Genomic DNA, 24,536 nt, shown 5'->3' on the forward strand with positions numbered 1-24,536 from the left:
TGCCTATTGGCCAATTTGATGGATGCAATTATCAGTCTCTCATAGATGTCCCTGGCTTGTGTCAAGTTGACAAGTGTACACTGAGATGCTGGAGTTAGGTTCTTCTGTAAAAACAATATATACTCTTACCCACTGAGCCATTTCTCCATCTTACTTCTTGCTACTTTAAAAAAAAAAAAAAAAAAGAACCTCTGGAAGGGCAGCCAGTGCTCTTAGTCCCTGAGCCATCTCTCAAGCCCTCGGGGTTTTTTGTTTGTTTTTCCCTGACACAGGGTTTAACAACCCTAGCTGTCCTGGAACTAATTCTATAGACCAGGCTGACCTCAAACTCACAGAGATCTCTGCCTGCCTCTCCCTCCCAAGTGCTGGAATTAAAGGCATGTGCCACCACTGCCTAGCCCGTTGTTACTTCTTAAACATAACAGAGTGCCCTTGTACTCTGTCTAGAATCTATCCCCTCTCCCCAGATACTTTGTTTTATAGACTTCCTTCCCCTGTTAAGTGCTTCCCCAAACATAATGATGGCTCACATTTCAGGGAAGCCTGCCTTGCCCATCCTATTTGAACTGGCACACCAAAGCTCTTTCCTGTTTTTCCTTTCTTCCAACGTTCTCTTCAAACATACTACAGAATCTACTAACTTTATGTCTACCTGCCTCTATAAGATGTAGAAATCTATTAATATTTTCCAATTGTTCGATTAATCTGTGCTAAGCACTGTGCTAAGCAATGATGTCACAAGATGATTAAAATTGCTTATGAGGCGGGGAAGGTAGCTCAGTGGTAGAACACTTGCCTAGAATGTATGAGGCCCAAGTTTCAATCCCCATCACCCCTACCCCATAGATTGCCTATCAGTCTTGCAAGGGAAGAAATCACAGTAATGGTAGCTGTCAGTACTTTATAGACTACCTTCCCCTGTTAAATGTTTGCCAAGCATGATGATTGCTAACACTGATTAAAGCAGGTACTATGTGGATTACCTCATTCAATCTTCAACGCCTGGGAGGTAGAGAGTGCTTACATTAGGTTTGATTTCCAACTCTGCATAAGCCTATCCTAGTGTGAGTAATAATCCCGACAGTCTGGAGGAGGAGGCGGAATTCCGATCAGAAATTCAGGGTCATCCTCCAATCCTTAGCAAGTTGAGGGTTAGCCTGGGCGACCAGAGTCCCCGTCTCAAAACCCAAAATCAAAGAGCTGTTGAGATGGCTCAGCAAGCAAAGACTTTTACCACCAAGCCAACAGGCTTAAATTGATCCTGGGGCGCCTACATGGTAGTTAAAGAAACTCGACTCCTACAAGTGGTCCTCCGACCTCCTGCTACATGCCGCCCCCGCACGCCAAATTTTAAAATGTGGAAAAAAACACCCAAACCCTAACAGGTGATTATTATTGGTAACCAAGAAAATAAATTCAAAGCTTGAAAATGGATGGCACAGGCCATAAGCTAAGGTAGTGGCAGTGAAGTAAACAGTCGAATAAACGTGATGCTTAGAGCTTAGTTAGGGTCAGCAAGACTAGGTCAAAGACTAGATGTAGATAGAATTTTGGAGGAAAAGGGAAGTGACTTCTAGGCTTTCACTGGGGTTGACCTAAGTACAATAAAAGGAGAGAGTAAGGGGAACCCAGTTTGGGACGCGCAGAATTTGAGGTGACTGTGGTGCTCAAGGATAGGATTTCAGCAGCGGCGGAAGACCCCTGAAAAGAAACGGAGAGAAACACAGGAGGTTGGTCCGTGGCTCTCAGAATCTCTTCAGCAGATATTGCAGGAAAGGCGTGGGGAAGGCTAGACAAAGAGCGCAAGCACAGCCTTTGATCAGACGGCCCCTTTAAGAAGCGCGCTCTCGGTCCCAGCCCGCCTAGTATGCAAATTGAGCAGCTGGCGGGAGCGCGCGGCTGATACCCGGCCTAGGCTGCGGCTGTTAGTCCTCTCCCGGCCGCCGTCGCCTCCGACATATTGCCCGCAGGAGCTGCGGCGGCGAACGGAGAGCGCCGGGGGAAGGAGATGGGTGAGCAGAGCTGGCTGGGCTCGCCGGGGCCCCGGGATGGGGCGGCTCGGCTGCTAACCGTCGCCCCACGCGGACCGGAGCCGCGGGGAGGGGGAGGGGAAGGGACGCGGCGCAGACGGGACCCCGCCCCTCCGGTCCTGAGGGGGCGGGCCACTGCGTGGTGGGTGGAGCTTCCAAATCTAGGAGGCCCGGGCGGTGGGGAGGGTGGGGGGGACGGTGGGGGAGGTGGGGGGGACGGTGAGGGAGGGTAGGGGGACGGTTGGGGGGCGGTGGATGAGGACGGGGACGGGACACACTTGGGCTTCCGTGGGGGTTCACGGGGGTGAGACACACTTCTCCGGGCTGGAAATGGGGACGGGCTGCGAGCTAAGGATACGGGTGGGCGCCGGTATAACAGAGAACCTTCTGGACTAAAGGGACTTACGCTGCGTGAGATAGGACAGTAGGGAGATCCAGCCCCCGAAGATAGCCCATTCTGAGCCAAGCTTCTAGTCCTAGAGAGCTTTGAGTGGCATGTGGGCGCGGTCTTTGGGGTGACAGTTGTGTGTGATGGGGGTCCCTGGGCTGAGGACTTTATGTGGGTGCTGAGCTTCTAAAAGAGTGGGCGTGGGCAGAGTTCCTGGGCTGTGTGGGGTTTTCCAAGCCAAATATAACAGTGTATGAACAAAGCTTCCGGTGTGGGGGCTTGGTGAGGTCAGAGCTTTGGACGTGCACATTTTGAAGACCTGTCAGAAAACCCTCAGAGCCAGGGAAGCGTGGGCACACTATATATGAATGGAGGCTACCGTGTTGCTATGAGGAAGATGAACAAGATATAACTTCGATTAAGGGTTTGGGAACTGTGTGCAGGGAGCTGTGTGCAGGTTGCTGTCTGGCATCTTAGGCTAGACCACTAAGCTTAAGGATATAGCTTTGTAAAATCTTAAGTTTTGGATTCACTACCACGGCGCTGCCTCAGAGGCCATGCCAACGTTAAGCTCAGGCCTTGGATCATTGAGTTAGATCTCAAAGCCCTGGAGGAAAAACATGTCTCATATCCTACTAGATCGTAAATTACTGGAGACTCATCCAGATGAAGTGCGGCAGATACCAGAGCTGAGAAGCTCATGACTCAGATCCTCCTACTTACTGCCTCTTGCATCCTGGAAATTCAGTTTACTAATCTGAAAATACTACCTCACTGCTCCTATCCACTTATTGATATATTCCCCAGTAAACTGGAATAAAGAAACAGCAGTGGTAAAGACATATATGGTCTGGTGGCACACGCCTGAAATCCTAGCACTTGGGAGGCTGAGGCAGGTGGATTGTGAGTTTTAGGTTACCCTGTGCTACATAGTGAGTTGCTTTTAAAAAATTAATTTCCTGACCTTCCATTTTAGTGGAAGAGACAGTAAACATGTTTTTTTTGTTTGTTCGTTTGTTTGTTTTTCAAGACAGGGTTTCTCTGTAGCTTTGGAGCCTGTCCTGGAAATTAGCTCTTGTAGACCAGAGCTGTCCTTGAACTCACAGAGATGCCTCTGCCTCCCAAATGCTGGGATTGCATGCGCCACCACTGCCCAGCCGAGACAGTAAACTTGTTAACATATAAGATAATTTCAGAGGTCCTGGAGAGATTGCATGGCAGTTAAGAATGTTTGTTACTCTTTGCAGAGAGCCTAGGTTCAATTTCCTGACACCCACATTATGACTCACAGCCATCTCTAGTTCTGGCTCCAGGGATCTGAAACCCTCTTCTGACTTCTGCACCCACTGGGCACACATGTGGTTCACATGCATACATGTAGGCAAAACATTCATACACATAAAATAAATTTTAAAAAAATTTAAAAAAGAGAGACAATTTCAGCCAGGCAATGGTGGCACACACATTTGAGTTTGAGGCCAGTCTGGTCTGCAGAGTGTGTTCCAGGACAGGCTCCAAAGCTACAGAGAAACCCTGTCTCGAAAAACAAACAACAACAAAAAAGACAACTTCAGGGATTGAATTGTGGGGAAAAAATAGAAGTAAGAGAGAGTAATAGGGCAACCCCTCAAAAATGGGGTTGGGGGGCTAGGGAAAAGGCTCAGTGGATGAAGTGCTTGCTGTGCAAGCTCAGGGAGCAGAGTTGGGTTCCCCAGCGCCCATCTGAAGGTGCCTGGGTGGGTGTGGCAACCCACCTGTAATCAATCCCAGCACTTGGGAGGCAGAAATAGATCCCTGGGGCAGACTGGATAGTGAAGTGATGAGCTCCGAGCTCAACAAGAGACCCTGTCTCAGTAAACAAAGTGGAGCACAATCAAAAACGTCACACTGGCTGGGCGGTGCTGGCAAGCACCTTTGGTCCCAGGGCAGAGACAGGTAAATCCTAGAGTTTGAGGCCAGCCTGGTTTACAGAGTGAGTTCCAGGATAACCAGGGCTACACAGAGAGACCTTTCCTTTAACCCCCCCAAAACCAACAACAACAACAACAACCAAAAATCACTACCAACAAAACAAAACAAAATGAAAAAGATACTGGCCATAAATTTCTGGCTTTCAGCCACACACACACACACACACACACACACAAACATACATACATAGGTACACATGCGTGAGCACAAATGTCAGTAAGGTGACATTTGCTGGTGGTGAATCTTAGTGGTAGAGCATGTGCTTAGCATGTTTAAGAAAGAGGGCTGGAGAGATGGCTCAGAGGTTAAGAACATTGCCTGCTCTTCCAAAGGTCCTGAGTTCAATTCCCAGCAACCACATGGTGGCTCACAACCATCTGTAATGAGATCTGGTGCCCTCTTCTGGCCTGCAGGCATACAGGCAGACAGAATACTGAGAATACTGTACACTAAATAAATAAATAAATAAATAAATAAATGAAAAAAGATATGGTGAAAGTCATTTTTAAAAAATGGAAAATTTCCACTAGAAGAAGAAAAATAAATAAAAAAGGGCCTCCAGGAAGAGCTCTCCTGACCAAAGGTACAGGACATACAAGGATGACTTACAGGGGAGAGAAGCACGCTAGCTAGAGCACAGGGCGGGATGGGGTGCACGGCAGAGAACAACAGGTGAGTCTGCTTTATAGGCCCCTGTGAGGTTTGAGTAAGAAAGTGTAGTACATGAACTCAAGGCTGGCCTCCCCAACATAGCAAGTTCCAGGAAAGCCAGGCTTATATAAAGAGACACTGTTTCAAAAATCAAACCGAAGAAAGGAAGACAATGAAATACCAGTTAACCAAGATAGTATTGTTGTCATCCTTGACATATGCCCTACAGGAGGACGAAGAGGTCCCAACAGGACATCTTACTGTCGAAATCCACTCTGTGAGCCAGGATCTTCAGGGGCCTCTGGTGGAAGCCATACTTCCAGTGCATCCGTGACCAGTGTGCGTTCTCGAACCAGGTGAGCCCCCTCTGCATCTCATTCCTTCCTGTCGCAGTGTGGAGGCCAGTGTCCCTTATTGAATGTTAGGATGCACTGTGTCCTACATATCAGGTGGAGTTAGAGGGGTCTGAGCAGCCGCAAAAACCAGAGCAAGCTTCAAGGGTGTTCATTTGGAAAGATGCCATGAGACTGGGTGGAGCAGACCACAGCCCTTGGTTCCAGTTGAGTTCTAGTCCTGATTTACTGATGGCTTGCACAGGTTGCCAGCTGCCTCTGGACCGCCTTTTCCTATCTGTAAAGCAAGCCTAATAACTCCCTCCTGGGAAGAGTGGGAGACTGGAATCAAATCGGGAGGAAAGGCTCTTTTCTCATGTCCTTTGTCAGCTAAGGCAGACTCCATCCCTGTGAGCTGATAGAATCCACAGGCCTGTGCTCCAGAAGCTTTTCCCATCGGGTCCTCAGGTTTGCTCCTGATGTTACTATTTTCTCTCTCCAGGACCAGTTCTGGGACGGGCCTCTCCAGCCCTCCACTGGCCACCCAGACAGTTGTGCCTCTGCAGCACTGCAAGATTCCCGAGCTGCCAGTCCAGGCCAGCATTCTGTTTGAGCTCCAGCTCTTCTTCTGCCAGCTCATAGCCTTGTTCGTGCACTACATCAACATCTATAAGACAGTCTGGTGGTACCCACCCTCCCACCCACCCTCCCACACCTCCCTGGTATGTGCTCAATCACGGTGCCCTGTGTGTGTGTGAGTGTGTGTGTGCATGTGCTGCGTGCGTGCTTGTGTGTGCTTGCGTGCGTGCATGTGCGTGTGTGCGTGTTGCTTGGTTTAAATTTAGCATAGCTTACCAAGCACCACTATATACCTGGCTCCATACTGGGCCTGATGAAGGTAGAGGGAACAAAACTGATGGTTCTTAACTATTTCTAGTGTGCTTAGGACTATGCTGGGCACTGTGAGGATAGAAGATTTGAATCTGACACAGACTGGGTCTTAAGGCCTGTCTGAGAGATGAGTCATGGGACTGTATGACTGTTCCAGGGGTGGAAAGAACTCTGGACAGAAGAGGAGGTTCAGGGACATGGGTGTTAGAGCAAGAGTGCTCACACACCACTCTCTTATCCCCAGGGACTGTCCCACTTCCCTTCTCTGGGTCCTGTTCTACTCCTCTAGGTAATTTCCTGGCCTGAGTCAGCTGGAGGCCAATGAAGGTCAGAGAATGGGGACAGTCTCTGTGGAAAGGACTGGGCAGTGGGAGGTAATGGGTATGAGAAAAACCTGTGTGTGGAGAAGCGGCCCATGTGACCCCCAGGCCTCTGCCCCGACAGAACTTCCACCTGATCGACTTCAACTTGCTGATGGTGACCACCATTGTGCTGGGCCGCCGCTTCATTGGGTCCATCGTGAAGGAGGTGATTGGGTCCTAGAGGCTGGCCAGGGACTTTGGGACTCCCCTTTTCCCTTAGGATGCCAAGAAGACACCTAACCCTTAACCCTAAGGCATTTCTTTGAGGTCCTTGTGGACTTATTTGAAGAATGTTAATGGTGTCCATCGGCTCTCCCAGCCCACTGGGCATCAGGAAGACTGACTGTACCAGGCTCCTCCCAGCCTGCTGTGCACCTTTCCCTGGGTGGGATTATAGGCCATGTTCAGTGGGGTTTGGGCGTGACTCCTGTGGCCTCCATCCAAGGCCCCATCCTGTCATATCTCACCCCGACCCAGGCTTCTCAGAGGGGGAAGGTCTCCCTCTTTCGCTCCATCCTGCTGTTCCTCACCCGCTTCACCGTTCTCACGGCAACAGGCTGGAGTCTGTGCCGGTCCCTCATCCACCTCTTCAGGACCTACTCCTTCCTGAACCTCCTGTTCCTCTGCTATCCGTGAGTACCCTCACCTCAGCCCTCACTGCCTAGCACCAGATGCTTGACTCTGTCCTTCGTATGGCTGGGTAATCAGGCCTCCCTCCATATTTGGAGGACCCGCAGGCAGGCAGCAGCAGTAACCTCTCACGATGTCTAGTGACATCTCCTGAGATCAGGGTGATTAGGTTTTTTCTTTTGAAGAAGAAATTGAAGTGGTATAAGCTATTCCATCTCTACTAATGGGAGGTTGGAATGGGATTCAGATCTAATGAATACCCAGGGGAACATTTGCAGATGGAAATGATTGGGTTTTCTTTGTCTCTGTCTTCCTTTCCTCTCTCTTTCTCTCTCTCTCTCTCTCTCTCTCTCTCTCTCTCTCTCTCTCTCTCTCTCTCTTTTCTGTGGGGGCAGGGTTCTGTTCTCTCTGTATCCCTCACATCCTCCTCCCCTTTCACCCTCTCTCCCCCTCCTCAGTGTTTATGAAATCTCCTGATGCTTCTTCATGTCTTTGTTTACATGTCTCTGTGTATGTCTGTGTGTGAAATATACCTGTGTGTATATGTGTCTGCATAAGCACATGTATGTTTGTCTCAGCGCCTGCTTAGCTCACTTGCCTGCCCCACCGGAAATTCAATTGTTCAAGATGGAGAGATGGTATCTGGGAAGGGCCCAGAACTGCCCTTTTCTGGTTCAGAATCCAGCAGTCTTCTGGCTACCAGGGCATTAACAGTTACTACCTGACTTTGTCCTTTCTGGGTCTTGGAAAGCCTCAGAGCTAGGTCCTCTGGTTCCCTACACTACAGGACTAAGAACATGCTGGTGTAGGTGCCCTGTCAGACCTGCTGTATTATAAGTAGGGGTTTTTGTGAGTTTAAAAGGTATTTATCAGCCAGGTGGTGGTGGCACACACCTTTAATCCCAGCATTCAGGAGGTAGAGGCGGCTGGATCTCTGAGTTCAAGGGCAGCCTGGTCTACAGGGTGAGTTCCAGAACAGCTAGATGTAGATGGATTTTCCTTTGGGCTGCCAGCTCACAAAAATGAGACAGAAACTTATTAATTATGAAAGCTCAGCCTATAGCCTGGGATTGTCCCACTAGCTCTTATAACTTAAATCAACCTGTTTCTATTCATCTGTGTGCTGCCACCTAAGTCATGGCTTTTACCTCTCTGCATACAGCTGGTGACTGTCTTTCTTCCCAGCACTGTCCAGAAGTCCTGCTTATGCCTAGCTATTAGCTGTTTAGCTTTTTATTAAACTAATCACAGTGACACTCTTCACACATTTTAAAGGAATAGTCCACAACTACCAGGGCTCTACAGATAAACCCTGTCTCAGAAAGAAACAAAACAAAAACACACACGCACACACCAGTCTTTAAGTATATGGGTATTTTGGCTGCGTGTCCATGTGTATGAAGTGCCTTTGGAGGCAGGAAGGTGGTGTCAGATCCCTTGGGTTTGGAGTTATGACATTTACGAACTGCCATGTGGGTGCTAGAAGCTGAACCCAAGTCTTGTGCAAAGTGTCTTAACCACTGAGCTATCACCCCCAAGAGAGAGGTTTTTATATACTAGCCTGACCTTGAATTTGAGGGCTAACCTTGAGATTGACCCTCCAGCCTCCACCTCAGGAGTGCCAAATAACAGGTTTTTGCCGTCGTGCCCAGTATATGTGGTGCTGGGGATACCAACCCAGAACTTCCTGTATGCTAGGCAAGCACTCTACTCCATCACTTAGATTTTAATTATGTGACTGACATCTGTCTTTTAAAAGCCTTTTTTGTACCAGGTGGTGGTGATGTACACCTTTAATCCCAGCACTTGAGAGGCAGAGGCAGAGTTTGAGGCCAGTCTGGTCTACAAAGTGAGTTTCAGGACAGCTGAGACTGTTACACAGAGAAACCCTGTCTTGAAAAACCAAAATTGTTTTGTTTCTTAGTTTTGTGGTACTAGAAATGAACCCTATGAGCTCGTGCATTTCAAACAAGCACCCTGCAGCTGAGCTACATTTCTGGCCCTCTACAGAAGCTGTATTGATTTGGTTTGGTTTTGGTTTTTTTGGACAGGATTTTGTGTAGTCCTTGTTGGCTCCAGCTTGCTGTGTAGCTGAGTTCAAGCTGTGACTCTGAACTCTTGATGCTTTTACTTGTGCCTCCGGGGTGCTGAGGTGACCAGTATATGTAACCATACCATCACTAGACTTTTTAAATAATCATATCATACTATATGTGATGGCATATAACTGATATTTTGGTAAGCAGGCGGTTTGCCTTATCTAGTTCCTTTGGTTTCTTCCAGTCCTTCCTTGAAACACTTCTGTGTTGGGCTAACATTTTATGGGTAGGTGAATTTATGGGGAAGAAAATACCTGTATTGGATATACACTATGCTTATTGGAATGATTGGTTTTTTGTTGTTGTTGTTGTTTGTTTTGTTTTTTTTCCCCAGACAGGGTTTTTCTTTGGAACCTGTCCTGGAGCTAGCTCTTGTAGACCGGGTTGGCCTCGAACTCACAGAGATCCGTCTGCCTCTGCCTCCCGAGTGCTGAGATTAAAGGCGTGCGCCACCACCGCCACTTTTTTTTTTTTAATTCTTATTTGCTGAATGTGGAGGTTCATGCCTTTAATCCCAGCATGCTGGAGGCAGAGGAAGGTGGAATTCTTTGAGTTTGAGACTAGCCTGGTCTGTATATTGAGGACCAGGCCAGTCAGAACTATACAGTTTAAACCCTATTTCCTTCCTTCCTTCCTTCCTTCCTTCCTTCCTTCCTTCCTTCCTTCCTTCCTTTTTGTTTATTTCATTTTATTTATTTATTTTGGTTTTGCGAAATGGGGTTTTCTCCGTAGCCCTGGGTGTCCTAGGCTCTGTAAACCAGACTGGCCTTGAACTCAGATCTTCCAGGCTCTGCCTCCCAAGTGCTGGGACTAAAGGTGTGTGCACAACCACCACCTGGCAGGAGAAACCCTGTTTGTAAAAAAGAAATAGAGGGAGCCGGGCGGTGGTGGCGCACGCCTTTAATCCCAGCACTCGGGAGGCAGAGGCAGACGGATCTCTGTGAGTTCGAGGCCAGCCTGGTCTACAAGAGCTAGTTCCAGGACAGGCTCTAAAAAAGTTGCAGAGAAACCCTGTCTCGAAAAACCAAAAAAAAAAAGAAAAAAGAAAAAAAAAAAGAAATAGAGGGTTTTATCTATTTGCACGTGTAGAGTGGTGTGTGCGCTGCAGTGCTAGAGCTTAGGTTGCGAGAATAGGTTCTCCTTCCACTCTGGGTGTTGCTGGGCCAAACTCAGGATGTCAGACTTGGCCGCAAGCCCCTTACCTGCTGAGCCGTCTCACTGGCCCTCGCGTTTCCACACTTGGATTTGTCTGCATTTGTGAGACTTTAGAGATTCTGTCTTTTCCTTGTAACAAGTACACACAGTTTTGCATCCCTTCAATATTACTGCACAATGGATTTCCAGCCATTAGAACCACTGCACAAAGAGTATTTCGCCTACATTTGTTATAAACTTTAACACTGGGCCAGTGAGATAGCTCGGTGAGGACTGACACCCTGGGACCCACATGGCTAAGGAGAGAACCAGCTCCTTCAGGTCGTCCTCTGACGTACACAGGTGTGCTGGGGTGTGCCTCCCTCCCTGCTCACCCCCTGCTTCCAGTAACTAAATTAATCTGGACAGTGGAGGCACACACCTTTGGTCCCAGCACTTGGGAGGCAGAGGCAGGTGGATCACTGAGTTTGAGGCCAGTCTAGTCTACAGAACAAGTTCCAGGACAGCCAGAGCTAAACAGTGAAATCCTGTCTCGAAAGAAAGAAAACAAAACGAAACAGTAAATTAAAATAGTTAGAAAGTTAAATTAATATAAAAAGTAAATTAATATAGTTAAAAAGCCAAAACAGCCTCCAATCCCACCATCCAGGTTTCTAGTTCCCTGCTATAGGATTTCACTACTTAGCCCTGGCTGTCCTGGAACGCGCTCTGTGAACTAGGCCGGCCTCGTGCATCACCACTGCCTGGTAAAATATGTCTCTTAGCTGGGAATCATGGTGCAGTCGTAAAAACCCTGCACTCAGGAAGCAGGGGAGTTTTTACCAGCTACATAGCAAAGCTGAGGTTAGCCTGGGCTACAAGAGACCTTCCACCCCACCCCCAAAAGCTGGGTGTCACGGTGTAGGCCTTTAATTACAGCACTTGGCCGGCAGGCAGAGTTTGAGGCCAACCTTATCTCTGTAGTTCAAGGACAGCCAGAACTACACCAAAGCAAGACCCTGTCCTAAAAAGGAGAGTTGGGGGGTAGGGAGATGGCTCAGCAGCTAAGAGCATTGACTGCTCTGCCAGAGGGCCTGAGATCAGTTCCCAATACCCACTTGACAACTCACAACTGTCTGTAACTCCAGTTCCAGGGGACCTGACACCCTCACAATAAAAGTAAATAATTAAAAAGCCAGGCAGTGATAGTGCACACTTTTCATCCCAGCACTCCAGAGGCAGAGGCAGGCAGATCTCTGACTTCAATGCTAGCCAGGTTTACAAAGTGAGTTCTGGGACACAGAGAAACCCTATCTCAGAAAAAAATCAACAGTCAGCCCAGGTGGTAGGAGGCAGAGGCAGGTACTTTGGGGCCAGCCTGGTCTACAAGAGCTAGTTCCAGAATAGGCTCCAATACAGAAAAACCCTGACTCTTAAAAACCCAAAATAAATAAATAAAAACTTTTACTTACAGTGTCTTTTAGTTTTTTTGCTTTATTTATTTGTTTGAAATAGGGTTTCATTGTATAACTTTAGCCGACCCAGAGCTAACTCATTGTGTAGCCCAAGCTGGCATCAAACTTGCAGTGCTCCGCTTGCCTCTGATTCTCTAATGGGACTAAAGGCGTTCCTCCATGTCTTACTACTTAAATTATTATATCTATACCTTTGATTGTCACTTAAAACGCTTATCAATTTTATAATTAGCTAATATATTCATATAATTTGTTTTTGTGGGATTTACATTTGTTTGGTGTTTTTTTGGTTGATTTTTTCCTTTTTCTTTTTTTTCCTTTTTTTTTTTTTTTTTTTTTTTGAGACAGAGTTGTGTTGCACTGGCTGTCCTTGAACTCACTGGCCTGGAACTCAAAGAGATTACCTGCCTCTGCCTCCCAAGTGCTGGAATTAAAGGTGTGCACCACCACTGCCTGGCTTATTTTTTGTTTCTTTGTTTGTCTTGTTTATTTAATGTTTGGGGTTTTGTGGGGGGGCGTGTGTTGAGACAGGATCTTCCTCTGTAGCCAGTTAGATGCTCTGGCTGCTCATCCAGCGGCTCTGGGCTCCATTCCAAGCACTCATGATACTGACAAGTGCAGCTTCAGCTACAGAAGATCCAGACACACTCTTCTGGCATCCTTGGGGATACGTGTAGGCAGAACACTCAGAAAATAAAAGCAAATATTTTTTTAATTAATTTATTTATTTATTTATTTATTTATTTGGTTTTTTTCAAGTCAGGGTTTCTCTGTGACTTTGGAACCTGTCCTGGAACTTACTCTGTAGTTCAGGCTGGCCTTGAACTCACAGAGATCCGCCTGCTTCTGCCTCCTGAGTGCTGAGATCACTGCCCGGTCCTAAAAGTAAATAATTTTTTAAATCAAAAAGATAATAGTGTTAGCCGGGCGGTGGTGGCACCTGCCTTTAGGAAGGCAGATGCAGGTGGGATCTCTGTGAGTTCAAGGCCAGCCTGGTCTATAAGAGCTAGTTCCAGGACAAGCTCCGAAGCTACAGAGAAACCATGTCTTGAAAAACAAAACAAACCAACCAAACAAACAAACAAACAAAAACATACAATAGTGTAAATTGAAAACGTCTACCTTGACTGCTGCTACCTCCCAGTCATCTCATTTCCCTTCTAAGGACTACTCAGTGCTGTTTCTGGTTTCTTATATACCCTGGATGGGAGATGAGCGCATCCACAAGCATACCACACACAGCGTGCAAGCGCATGCACGCTGATTCCCTACAATTTGGAGCTCAGCTCAGTGGTTAAGAGCACATATTCTTGGGGGCTGGAGAGATGGCTCAGTGGTTAAGAGCGCTGCTTGCTCTTCCAAAGGTCCTGAGTTCAATTCCCAGCAACCACATGGTGGCTCACAACCATCTGTAATGAGATCTGGTGCCCTCTTCTGGCCTGCAGGCAGAGCACTGAGAATACCTTATACATAATAAATAAAAAAATTAAAAAAAAAAAGAGCACATATTCTTCCTGGGGACAGGAGTTCAGTTCTCAGTACCCATGTTTGTGGCTGACAACTGTCTGTAACTCTAGCTCCAGGGGACACAATTCCGTGTCTGGACTCTGGGAGTGCCTGCAGTCACACATGCACATATTCACATGTACACACTACCATATGCATATGATTTTTTTTTTATGTATTTATTTATTATGTATACAATATTCTGTCTGTGCGTGTGCCTGCAGGCCAGAAGAGGGTACCAGACCCTATTACAGATGGTTGTGAGCCACCATGTGGTTGCTGGGAATTGAACTCAGGACCTTTGGAAGAGCAGGCAATGCTCTTAACCACTGAGCCATCTCTCCAGCCCCTGATTTTTTTTTATTTAAGAAAAAATATTAGGACTCTAGCCACCCCCTGGTTCTTTTCTCTTTCCTCCTCTCACTTCCTGGCGACTGTGGGGATTTATGTGTCAAGGTTGGTATTCTCATTTTCTTATATAACCACATCTAAGCTCTCCATCTTTGTCTGAAGCTAATTATAAAAGTTAAGCACTGCTAAGTTTGTTGCCTGAGGAAGAGTGCAAAAATAACATTCATTGTAGTTCCTAGGCTATGGTCTTGGGCCTCATGAGAAGACTTGCTAGTTTAAGAGTCAGATGGTTTCTCCCCGCTTCTATCAGTCCTTAAACTCATGCTGTATTTTAGTGTGCTTCATATTTAAATAATAGCACCCTTAAGTGGAGTTTGTAATTGCCTTGTTTCTTGGTGACAAAAGAAAGATGGCCTGTCATCACATCCTCATGTTTACCCAGCCCCTCCAGCATGCCACCTGGCGCCCGTTCCCTCCCTACCAGAGGTCTCCCACCTTAGGCCTCCGTCTTCCTGCTCTAGAATGAAGGCCTGCTTTGTAGGCTTGCTGTGTAGCTCAGCCTGGGACTTCCCTTGCTGACCTCCTGAATTGCATGCTTTCTTAGATCCCATGCCTTCTTGGGTTTCTCCCTTATTTTGCTAAGTGCATTGTCAGGTAATGGCCTTAGCAATGACTGTTTGGGAAATATGTGTTTTATTTCCTTATATATCCAAAATACCTTTATTCTACCTTTACTCTGTTTTGTCTTTCAGAGTCTTTTTTTGTTTTGATCTTTTTCTCCATTTATCTATATATATATATATATGTGTGTGTTTGAGCCTATGAATATATGTGTGCTGCAGGATGTATGGGTGATGGGAACCGAACCTGGCTTGAAGAGGTGTAAGCACTCCTTTTTTTTTTTTTTTTTAATTATGTATACAGCTAGCCAGAAGAGGGTACCAGACCTCATTACAGATGGTTGTGGGCCACCATGTGGTTGCTGGGAATTGAACTCAGGACCTTTGGAATTGGAAGAGCAGGCAGTGCTCTTAACCGCTGAGCCATCTCTCCAGCCCGAGATGTAAGCACTCTTAGCTGTTGAGTTACACTCCAGCTCTCTCATCCTTATTCTTTGGTTTTGTTTTGTTTTGAATTTTTGAGACAGGGTTTCTCTGTGTAACAGCTGTCCTGGAACTAGCTCTGTAGACCAGGCTGGCCTCAGACTCACAAAGATCCGCTTCCCTTTGCCTCCCAAGTGCTGGGATTAAAGGTGTGCGCCTCCACCACTGGCTTGTTATTCTTGTAAAAAAGGAAGAGGCTGCATGTAGAATACTTAGTCTGAGCCAGGTGGTGGAGGAGCATGTCTTTAATCCCAGCACTCAGAAGGCAGAAACAGGTAGATCTCTTGAGTTTGAGACCAGCCTAGTTTTCAGAGTGAGTTCCAGGACAGCTAGAACTACACAGAGAAACTCTTGTCTTGGAGAAAAATAAAAAATAAAAAAGGAAAAAAAAGACTTAGCCTGAATCATAGACTGTGCTCAATGAACGTGGGTTGCTATGGTGATTGTTAGTTATCACCATGCAGGAAAGAACTTCCTTCTTGCTTCCTACTATATCCTCAGTTCCAGCATGTGCTTGTTGCTGAGATGTGCTTTCATTGACTTGGATGGAAAGACAGAGGTATAGGAGAATGAGATGTGAGGCCCAGAGGGAAAAGCAGAGTTGAAGTCGGGCTTCTGCCCCTTGGGCAGACCAGGCCTCATCACTGTCTTCTGCAGCAGGTTTGGGATGTACATTCCGTTCCTGCAGCTGAACTATGATCTTCGCAAGACGAACCTCTTCAGCCATGTGGCTTCCATGGGGCCCCGAGAGGCGGTCAGTGGCCTGGCAAGGAGTCGGGACTACCTGCTGACACTGCGGGAGACGTGGAAGCAGCACACTCGACAGCTGTATGGCCCAGAAGCCATGCCTACCCATGCCTGCTGCTTGTCACCGAGCCTCATCCGCAATGAGGTGGAGTTCCTCAAAATGGACTTCAATTGGCGCATGAAGGAGGTGCTTGTCAGCTCCATGCTGAGTGCCTATTACGTGGCCTTTGTTCCTGTTTGGTTTGTCAAGGTACATAGCTCAACACAAGCAAAGTGGCTTGCCGCCCTCCCCTGAGCCCACTTGTATAAGTAACACTCCTGGGGTTTTTGTTATTTGTTTTCTAGGGGTGTGTGTGTGTGTGTGTGTGCGCACATGTGAGAGTGCATTTGTGCATGTATGTTTGTGCGTGTATGTAGGTGAAGCCAGAGAGATTGTCTTTCTCAGTAGCTTTCTACTATATTTAAGATTTATCATTCATACAGCGTTCTGTCTGCATGTATGCTTGCAGGCCAGAAGAGGGAGCCAGATCTCATTATAGATGAGATCATGTGGCTGCTGGGAATTGAACTCAGGACCTCTGGAAGAGCAGCCAGTGCTCTTAACCTCTGAGCCATCTCTCCAGCCCCATCTACCTTATTACTTGAGATGGTCTGTCATTGAATCTGGAGCTTGCTGATTTGGCTAGACCCAGAGACCTTCCTGTCTCTGCCTTCCCAGTGTTGGATATACAGATGCCGAGCTACCATACCCAGCATAAGTTTTGAAACCGGAAGTCAGTTACTCTTGCTTGTGCACCAAATGCTTTACCTATTGAGTCGTCTTCCCAGACTCATCTCTACCAGTTTTGATTGGATATCTCCTCTGGAGATCTGGAATAAAGAGGATAAGGTTCCCTTAAAGGGAGTGACCTATCCAAGAACTCCTGATTAATGGAAGAGACTTGGTAAGTCAGTGGCTGCTTTGGCATGGGTCTGAGTGTCCTGTTTTGCCATTGAATAAAGAAGTCAGGAGCTAGGACAGGAGTGATGACTCAGCAGTTCATGAGCACTGCTGCTCCTGCAGGGACCAGGGTTCGGTTCCCAGTGCCCACCCACATGGTGCCTCATAATTGTTGATGTCCTTTTTTGTTTGTTTGTTTTTGTTTTTTCGAAGCAGGGTGTCTCTGTAACAGCCCTGGCTGTCCTGGAACTAGGTCTGTAGACCAGACTGGCCTCGAACTCACAGAGATCCGCCTGCCTCTGCCTCCCGAGTGCTGGGATTAAAGGTATGCGCCACCACCGCTTGGCAAGAAATAAATCTTGAAAGAAAGAAACCAAGAGTTATCAGATCTTAGTGACCTCAAAAGTGTCCTCTCTCTTCTCAGCTTCTTCTGGGAAGGTACCTTCTTGGCTGTAATAGACTGGAAATCTTGCTCCAGGATGCACTGTGTTAACATTGGTGTGTGTGTTTGTGTGTCAGTGGGCAGCTTGTGGGAGTTGGTTCTCCGCTTCCACAATCTGGGTACTAGAGATTGAACTCAGGTTGTCAGTTCTGGAAGCAGGTGCCTTTACCTCCTGAACCAGCTCTCTGGCCACTGGATAAACTTCAAAGATTGGAGTTAGAAGCTGGGTAGTGTTGGTGCACACCTTTAATCCCAGCACTTGGGAGGCAGAGGCAGGTGAATCTCTGTGAGTTTGAGGTCAGCCTGGTCTACAGAGCAAGTTCCAGGACAACCAGAGCTACACAGAGAAATCCTTTCTCAAAAAACAAATCGAATTAAAAAAAAAAAAAAAAAAAAAAAAAGATTGGCGGTTGAAAGCTGTTCTCTGCAGGGACTGCATGCACGAGGTACACAGACACACATGGAGGCAAAATACTCATACACATCACATAAAATAATTTGTTTTCTAATTTGTATGTGTGGGTGTTTCTGCCTGCATGTATAGGTCTATGTACCACTTATGTGCCTGGTGCCCTCAGAGGCCAGAAGAAGGTATTAGATTCCTTGAAACTGGAGTTAGAAATAGTTATGAGTCACCATGTCAGTGCTGGGAATTGAATCCAGGTCCTCTGGAAGAATAGCAGTCAATGCTCTTACTTATCGAGACACATCTCTAGCCCCACATGACATCATGTTTTTTAAATTGGATGTGTTGAGGACTCTGCCGGCAGAGAACTTTGCTATGTACGGAATCTCTCATGCCTGGGTTGGTGGTGATTCCCCTTACTCTCATCTAACTAAAGAAGAAAGGAGAGCATAGACGAGTTAAATTATTTGCCAGAAGTCCCAGAGTTGTTAATGTACAGCAGAGCCGAGACTGCTCCACTCTTTTCTTTGGATCCCTGGGCATGCTCTGACCCCGAGCGGGTGGCAGAGCGATGTTCCACCATAGGAAACTGGTGGACATGGATCTGAGCTGCCCTTCCGAGGTGCATAATTGTTGATTTCAGGCCCTCCTGAAATCTCCAAGGTTCTGCCCTGGCTTCTAGGTCGAATCAGGGAAGGACGAGGGTGTGAGGCCGTCATGGACATTTTGAGCCTCACCCACCTCCTGCTCTCCCCAGAATACGCATTACTATGACAAGCGTTGGTCCTGCGAGCTCTTCCTGCTGGTGTCCATCAGCACCTCTGTGATCCTCATGCAGCACCTGCTTCCCGCCAGCTACTGCGACCTGCTGCACAAGGCTGCTGCCCATCTGGGCTGCTGGCAGAAGGTGGACCCAGCTCTTTGCTCCAACGTGCTGCAGCACCCGTGAGTTGCCCCACCCTGCCCTGGCCAACTACCCTAGTTCTCCCGGTCACAGTATGAAGCTACTTCCCATCTTCTCATTGACTCATTCAGTTGGCCAGCAAATGGTTATTAAGCTTGTCTTATATATTAGAACTAGTATCTAGAGTATGGTGGAGCTCTAGACAGACCTGTTCTTTGTCCGTGGGGAGCTTGCAGGTGTGCTGCACATGGGAGGGCACAGGTGCTAATGCAGGAACGCACTGACTTTCTCGTTCACTCTCTGACTTCTGCTCATGCATGCAGTCATTCTTCACTCCTGCTCACTCGTCCCCTACCCATTGCATTGACTGCTTCTTCATTTGTCATTCGCTTCTACCTACGCCATTTCAGGCCTGGGGCTCTGCATCAGGCAGAGGAGTTTGCTCTTTGACCTGTAAGCTAAGGGGAGCTATAGAGGACTTTGCACAGTAGAAAGAACCTCTCCAATGTGTTCTTTTCAAAATCTCAGTGAGGACAAGAAGCCGTTCTGCTAGCTCATGGCAAAGCCTGACCAGGGAGGGAGAGCTGCAGGGGTAAAACAATGCTTGAAATCTTTAAGAAGTTCACAGACTGATGCAGGAAGATAACCACATGAAAATTAGCTAAGATTGTGAGCAAAAGGCCTAACTGCAGGCTAACCCTTCCCAGAGCGGAAGTTCACGTCTCCCTGTACAGGTACCTTGGGGTGCTGAGCCAGCCTTCCTTCAGCTGAGTCCCTGTCATGATTATACTAATTCTCTTTCATTGAAGGTTCTCATACCTGCATCTGAAACCACCTGAGAGGAGGGCTTCTTTTTTTTTTTTTTTTTTTGGTTTTTCGAGACAGAGTTTCTCTGTGGCTTTGGAGCCTGTCATGGAACTAGCTCTTGTAGACCAGGCTGGCCTCGAACTCACAGAGATCCATCTGCCTCTGCCTCCCAAGTGCTGGGATTAAAGACGTGCGTCACCACTGCCCGGCCCGAGAGGAGGCTTCTATGACAGCTTTGTAGAGGGAGGCCAACTAAGGTAGAAGCACAAACCAAGAGCTCCAAAGCCAAGTATTAATGCTCCTGTCAATCAGGATTCTTTCCTGCTAGATTTATGAGGTTCAGAGAGAAGTGACCTTACTGAATGCTCCATAAGAGGGCTCAGCTTACCCACCTATGCTGGAGAGAAGAAGGAATAGAAGGAGAGAATGTAGCCGGATATAATGGCGCACGCCTTTAATCCCAGAACTTGGAAGGCAGAGGCAGCCTCTGAGTTCGACGCCAATCTGGTCTATAGAGTGAGTTCCAGGACAGTTAGGGCTCTACAGAGAAATCCTGTCTTGAAAAACCAGAAAAAGAAAAAAGAAAGAAAGAATGCTGTCTGTACCAGGGCCCGACTAAGATCAAGACCCTTTGCATAGCTTCCGGGCTTCTTGGCTGGGGCTGATGAGCCCTTCTTCATCTTTCGTCCTGTATACTAATGCACACTTGCCTCTAGCCAACCAGACCTCTTGGTTCTCATGCTTTATGCCCTTCCACAGCCAGCCTGTCCCCGTGGTAGCTTTTGCTTGGAATGTTCTTTCCGTCTTCCCTTATTTCCCAGCCCCCAGATGACCCCAGGTGCCCTCCTCCATACAGGACCTCTCCTTTCAGTGCCCTACACCATGCTCCTCCACTCGCTACCTTCTGTTCCTTTGTCTCCTGCCACTCATTCCAGGACTGCAAGCCTCTGGAAAACATGGCTCTTGCCCATGTAACATGCAGCTATCTCCTCTCTCCCATTGCAGTGCCTGGCTAGATTTCGTGTTTATTTTTATTTTTTCCAGTTGTTTAGATTCATTTATGGATATGAGTGTTTTGCCTGCATGCCTGGTGACCACAGAGGTCAGCAGAGGGTGTCGGATTCCCTGGAACTGGAACTACAGATGGTTGTGAGCCACTGCATGGGTGCTGGGAATTTAACCCAGTTTCAGGAGCAGCTAGTGCTCTTAACTGCTGAGCCATTGCTCTAGCCCTATTTTTTTAATGTAAAATTTACATAGAGTGAAATATACTATATAAACTACAAATTCTACAATTTTTTGAGGGTTTTTGTTTGTTTGGTTGGTTTTAGTTTCTCTCTCTCTCTCTCCCTCCCTCCCTCCCTCACTCCCTCCCTCCCTCTCTCCCTCCCGGGTTTTCTGTGTAGCCCTGGCTGTCCTGGAACTTACTATATAGACCAGGCTGGCCTCAAGCTCAGAGATCTGCCTGCCTCTGCCTCCTGAGTGCTTGGAGTAAAGGTATGTACTACCATTCCCAGCTCTTTTAAAGTTTTGACAAAGGCATAAACGTTCATTTAACCTACTACCTACATCAAGGTATAGTAAATTTCTAGCTCCATAGAAAATAATCTTTGTGGTCCTTCCCAGTATATACCTCCCCCAACACACACACACACACACACACCTACACCTAGCTACCTACCTTTTCTTTCACTGTAGGTTGGATTTTCCTGTTCTAGAGTCTTATATAAATGAAATTGTACATAAAATTTAGTTTGCATATTCCAAAACTTTATATAAATAATAGGTAGACACTCCTGTTTGGTTGGGTTTTGTTTTTTTGTTTTTGTTTTTGTTTTTGTTTTTTTATCAAGACAGGATTTCTCTGAGTAACCCAGCTGTCCTGGAACTTGTTCTGGCCTCAAACTCAGTGATCCATCTGCCTCTGCCTCCCAAGTGCTGGGATTAAAGGTGTGCACCACTCTTGGCCTAAGAAATCACTCCTGTGTCCAGCTTCTTTCAGTCAGTGTTCTACTTTGTGGCTGTGTGTTTAAGGGAATGAATCACTGCAGCAGGAGTATAGGGTACACATGAGCTGTGGATAGCTGGAGGTCTGTCAGTGGCCCAGGACCATTGCGGTCCCTGGACTCTCACGGGACACCGGAAAATACCCTGCTCTTATTTGGCTTCTCAGTGCCAGGTTTTGTGGCATGCCCTGAGGACACAGTCATGAAGTAGATGCTGTCTACTTCCTAAAGGAATGATACAGAATAGGAAGCAAAGTAATGGCAAACCCTAGGGAATGTAGACCAGTAAGTAGCAGGAACTTCAAGGAACAATAAAAGATACTCAGTTTTGTAAAGAGTTTGAGAAAGGCTTTCTGGAGGATGATAGGTTTGGAAAGATGAGAAAGAACCTTTCAGGACAGGGCGTCTGGAAGGTTAGTCTGTTTGGAGGGAGTGACTTAGGCAGGGATATGAGCAGTGCAGTGGACGTCAAGGATGCTGTATAGGAGCTCAAGAAGCCATGCCAGATCCCTGGGATCTTGCAGAACCTTCAGGACATTTTAAACATTTATTCCTGGTTCTGGGGACCCCTAGGAGGTTACAAGTGAGGCAAGTAGAAAGGGGAAAGGGTTTTCTTCCTAACCCCTCACCCCTAGATGTTTGAGTGCAGTGAATTACTTATCCCATTTTTTAGAGGAGGCAGCTGGGACCAGAGGCGGAGTCCCAATGTCAGAGTGATAGAAATGGAAGTAGAACCCTAATGACCACCCTGTGCCCGATTCTTTAGTACCCATTTTCATGGATGAGCTGGGGACAAAGTGAACTCTTGGACTGTGCCTGCAGGTGGACTGAAGAGTGCATGTGGCCACAGGGTGTGCTGGTGAAGCACAGTAAGAACGTCTACAAAGCAGTAGGCCACTACAATGTCGCCATCCCCTCCGATGTCTCCCACTTCCGGTTCCACGTGAGTGCTCTTTTCTGGGCAGGAGGGTGGTGTCTGATCTTCAGGGCAGGGAGTGGGTGGGTTTAACAGGATGATGATGGATTTTCTCACTGTTTCCAAAACCCAGAGGAGGACGGTGCACACATGCAGCCCAAGGGTGTGCACACCATGAGCATAGCTGCAGTTCCCTTGCTGCAGAGCACTGGCTGGAGGGAGAGATGTGCATACAAAGGAAGGTTCTGCAGTCTGGCTGCTCCTGCCTCTAAGCCTACAACTGAGAGAGGAGGGGTTGGGGGAGGACGGACAGAGAGATCTTAGCAGTGGAGGGATACTGCTGGTTCCGTGCTGTATTCCACGCTTGTTTAACATAGCCAGGAGAAACTCACTGAGAAACCTGGGAACTCATGCAAATGGCCTGAGTCAGCATAGGGAAAAGGCTTGCTTGCCCTGACTCAGTAAGGCTGCTGTCCTCCAATACCCTTTTTCAATAGAAACTTCATGACACTTCTCTATTTGAAGGGCCTAGAATTTTCCCTTAATTCCTAGTGACCTCTACTGGAGCTGGAGGACCCTGTGGAGCCAGGACACTAAGGGTCATAGCTTGGGAGACCATTAATCTGGGTAGTTATCTTCATATCTCAGAGAGAGAGAGAGAGAGAGAGAGAGAGAGAGAGAGAGAGAGAGAGAGAGAGAGAGAGAGAGAGAGAGGAGTCTTGTTCCTAACTCACTGCCCAGGCCTGAACCCAGCATCCTGGTCCCTTTAGCTCCCCGACCCCCAGTACAAGTTGGAAGTTCTTTCCTTGTAGACTGAGATCCCTGGACATTTTTTTCTTGAGTTCTACATTTTGTTTTCCTTCCAGACACCTTGTAAGAGGTGTCACATGTCCTCCATACTGGCAGTCAATGCTGTAGTGCCTACTCAGGCTTCCCATACCTGTGATGCCTAGCAACAAAAAATAAAGGAATGCCGTTCCATGCTGGTGATACCAGATTTGCTGCGCTAAAGTCTGTTGCACATGCAAAGCCCGGGTTCAGTCTCTAGCACTGTTAAAAAAAAAAAAATGGCAGGGGGATTCTGATTTGTTCAAATCCAACAATACCACAGAGGTTGACATTAAAAACAGTTGAGCGGGGTGTGGTGGTGCTTGTTTCTAATCCCAGCACTCAGGAGGCAGAGGAAGGTATTCAAGGCCAGTCTGGTAACAAATAAATAAAAAGAAGTTGATTTTAGGCCAGAAAGAGTTTGAAATAGCAAACAAGACCTCTTTCTCAGAGAAGGCTTTTCAGAAGTATCTTCAACAGCTTATGCGGAAGCAGCAGAACACTATAAGCAAAGACAGATGAGGTGGCAGAGTTCACCCCTGACCTTGCACAGTCTTCCCCCACCCAAGTATACATGGGACCCCTTTACCATGAGCCAAGACCCCCTCATCCAAGCAGCAGGTTTTGGAGCATGCCCTCTGGCCTCTGCCTACCCTCCCCTGGATAGTTCTTTTTCAGCAACCCACTGAGGATCCTTAACATCCTCTTGCTGCTGGAGGGCGCTGTCATTGTCTACCAGCTGTACTCCTTGATGTCCTCTGAGAAGTGGCACCAGACCATTTCACTGGCCCTCATCCTCTTCAGCAACTACTACGCCTTCTTCAAGCTGCTCCGGGACCGCCTGGTATTGGGCAAAGCCTACTCGTACTCAGCCAGTCCCCAGAGAGACCTGGACCACCGGTTTTCCTGAGCTCCAGGGTGATCCTCGAGACAGCAGCCAGGCTTCACCCAAGGCCTCCTGGCTAAGGGCTGTTGGGTTTGGTTTGGGGAGGGTGGGGAAAAAAAACAAAAAAACAAAAAAATCCACCAGAGCTTTGTATTTTTGTTACGTAATGTTTCTTTCTTTGATAATTGATGTGATAAGAAGAAAAGAAGTCTTATTTTTATACTCCCAACAAGCCTGTGTCCTGTGGTTCTTTCTCTTGTTTCTGCCTGTCATGCACAGTCAGAGGTGTGGGCTTCTGCGCCGGGAAGCTCCTCATGGCTTCTGTGGATCCCAGAGGCTGTGGTAACGGTGATTGCTGTGGCTAACTGAAGGTCAGTTGTATCCAGATGCTTCTGCATATACTCCTTCAGCCTTGTCGTTGTTTGGACAGCCCTGGGGAGATGTGTGCTGTCACTCCCACAGGTGAACTGAAACTCAGAGCTCTAATGAGTTGCCGTGGTGATCCAGCTGTGGAGTGATAGAGCTGGGTATAAAAATCCTCTGAAAGGTGTGCCCCTGTTGTCCTAGTGGGATATGTCTTGATTCTTCCAGCATGCAGTCACTGCAACCCTGCCCCGTGCCTGATGCCAAGCAGGACACTGCTTCATGGTGGGGAGGTGGGGAGGAAATGCCGGCAAGGTGGCTCACATGGTCAAACTCCTTAGCACCAACCCCAACAACCAGAGTGCAGT

General features: G+C 47.4%; 1 protein-coding gene across 2 annotated transcripts; it reads left to right on the top strand.

Annotated features, from left to right (window-relative positions):
* The first annotated feature begins 1,898 nt into the window (after positions 1 to 1,898).
* On the top strand, positions 1,899 to 24,034 carry Tmem39b (transmembrane protein 39B). 2 transcript variants are annotated; one of them, XM_038334597.1, is made up of 9 exons: positions 1,899 to 2,012; positions 5,270 to 5,396; positions 5,875 to 6,094; positions 6,708 to 6,791; positions 7,103 to 7,257; positions 15,584 to 15,920; positions 18,216 to 18,403; positions 21,998 to 22,118; positions 23,587 to 24,034. In XM_038334597.1, exons 1-9 carry the CDS (start codon positions 2,009 to 2,011, stop codon positions 23,827 to 23,829), a joined length of 1,479 nt encoding a protein of 492 aa, XP_038190525.1. In that variant the 5' UTR covers positions 1,899 to 2,008; the 3' UTR covers positions 23,830 to 24,034. The 2 variants fall into 2 exon arrangements, with proteins under 2 accessions (XP_038190525.1, XP_038190526.1); XM_038334598.1 differs by lacking the exons at positions 1,899 to 2,012; positions 5,270 to 5,396; positions 5,875 to 6,094 and adding an exon at positions 6,508 to 6,590.
* Positions 24,035 to 24,536: the final 502 nt, after the last annotated feature.

This window comes from Arvicola amphibius, chromosome 6, assembly GCF_903992535.2.
Source record: "Arvicola amphibius chromosome 6, mArvAmp1.2, whole genome shotgun sequence".
In the NCBI taxonomy this organism is placed as follows: Eukaryota; Metazoa; Chordata; class Mammalia; order Rodentia; family Cricetidae; genus Arvicola; species Arvicola amphibius.

Bases quoted from the DNA above. Each gene is read 5' to 3' on its own strand.
- Tmem39b (XM_038334597.1), top strand. The intron at 5,397-5,874 runs GTGAGCCCCCTC...TTCTCTCTCCAG, and splicing joins AGTGTGCGTTCTCGAACCAG to GACCAGTTCTGGGACGGGCC. The intron at 6,095-6,707 runs GTATGTGCTCAA...CTGCCCCGACAG, and splicing joins CACCCTCCCACACCTCCCTG to AACTTCCACCTGATCGACTT.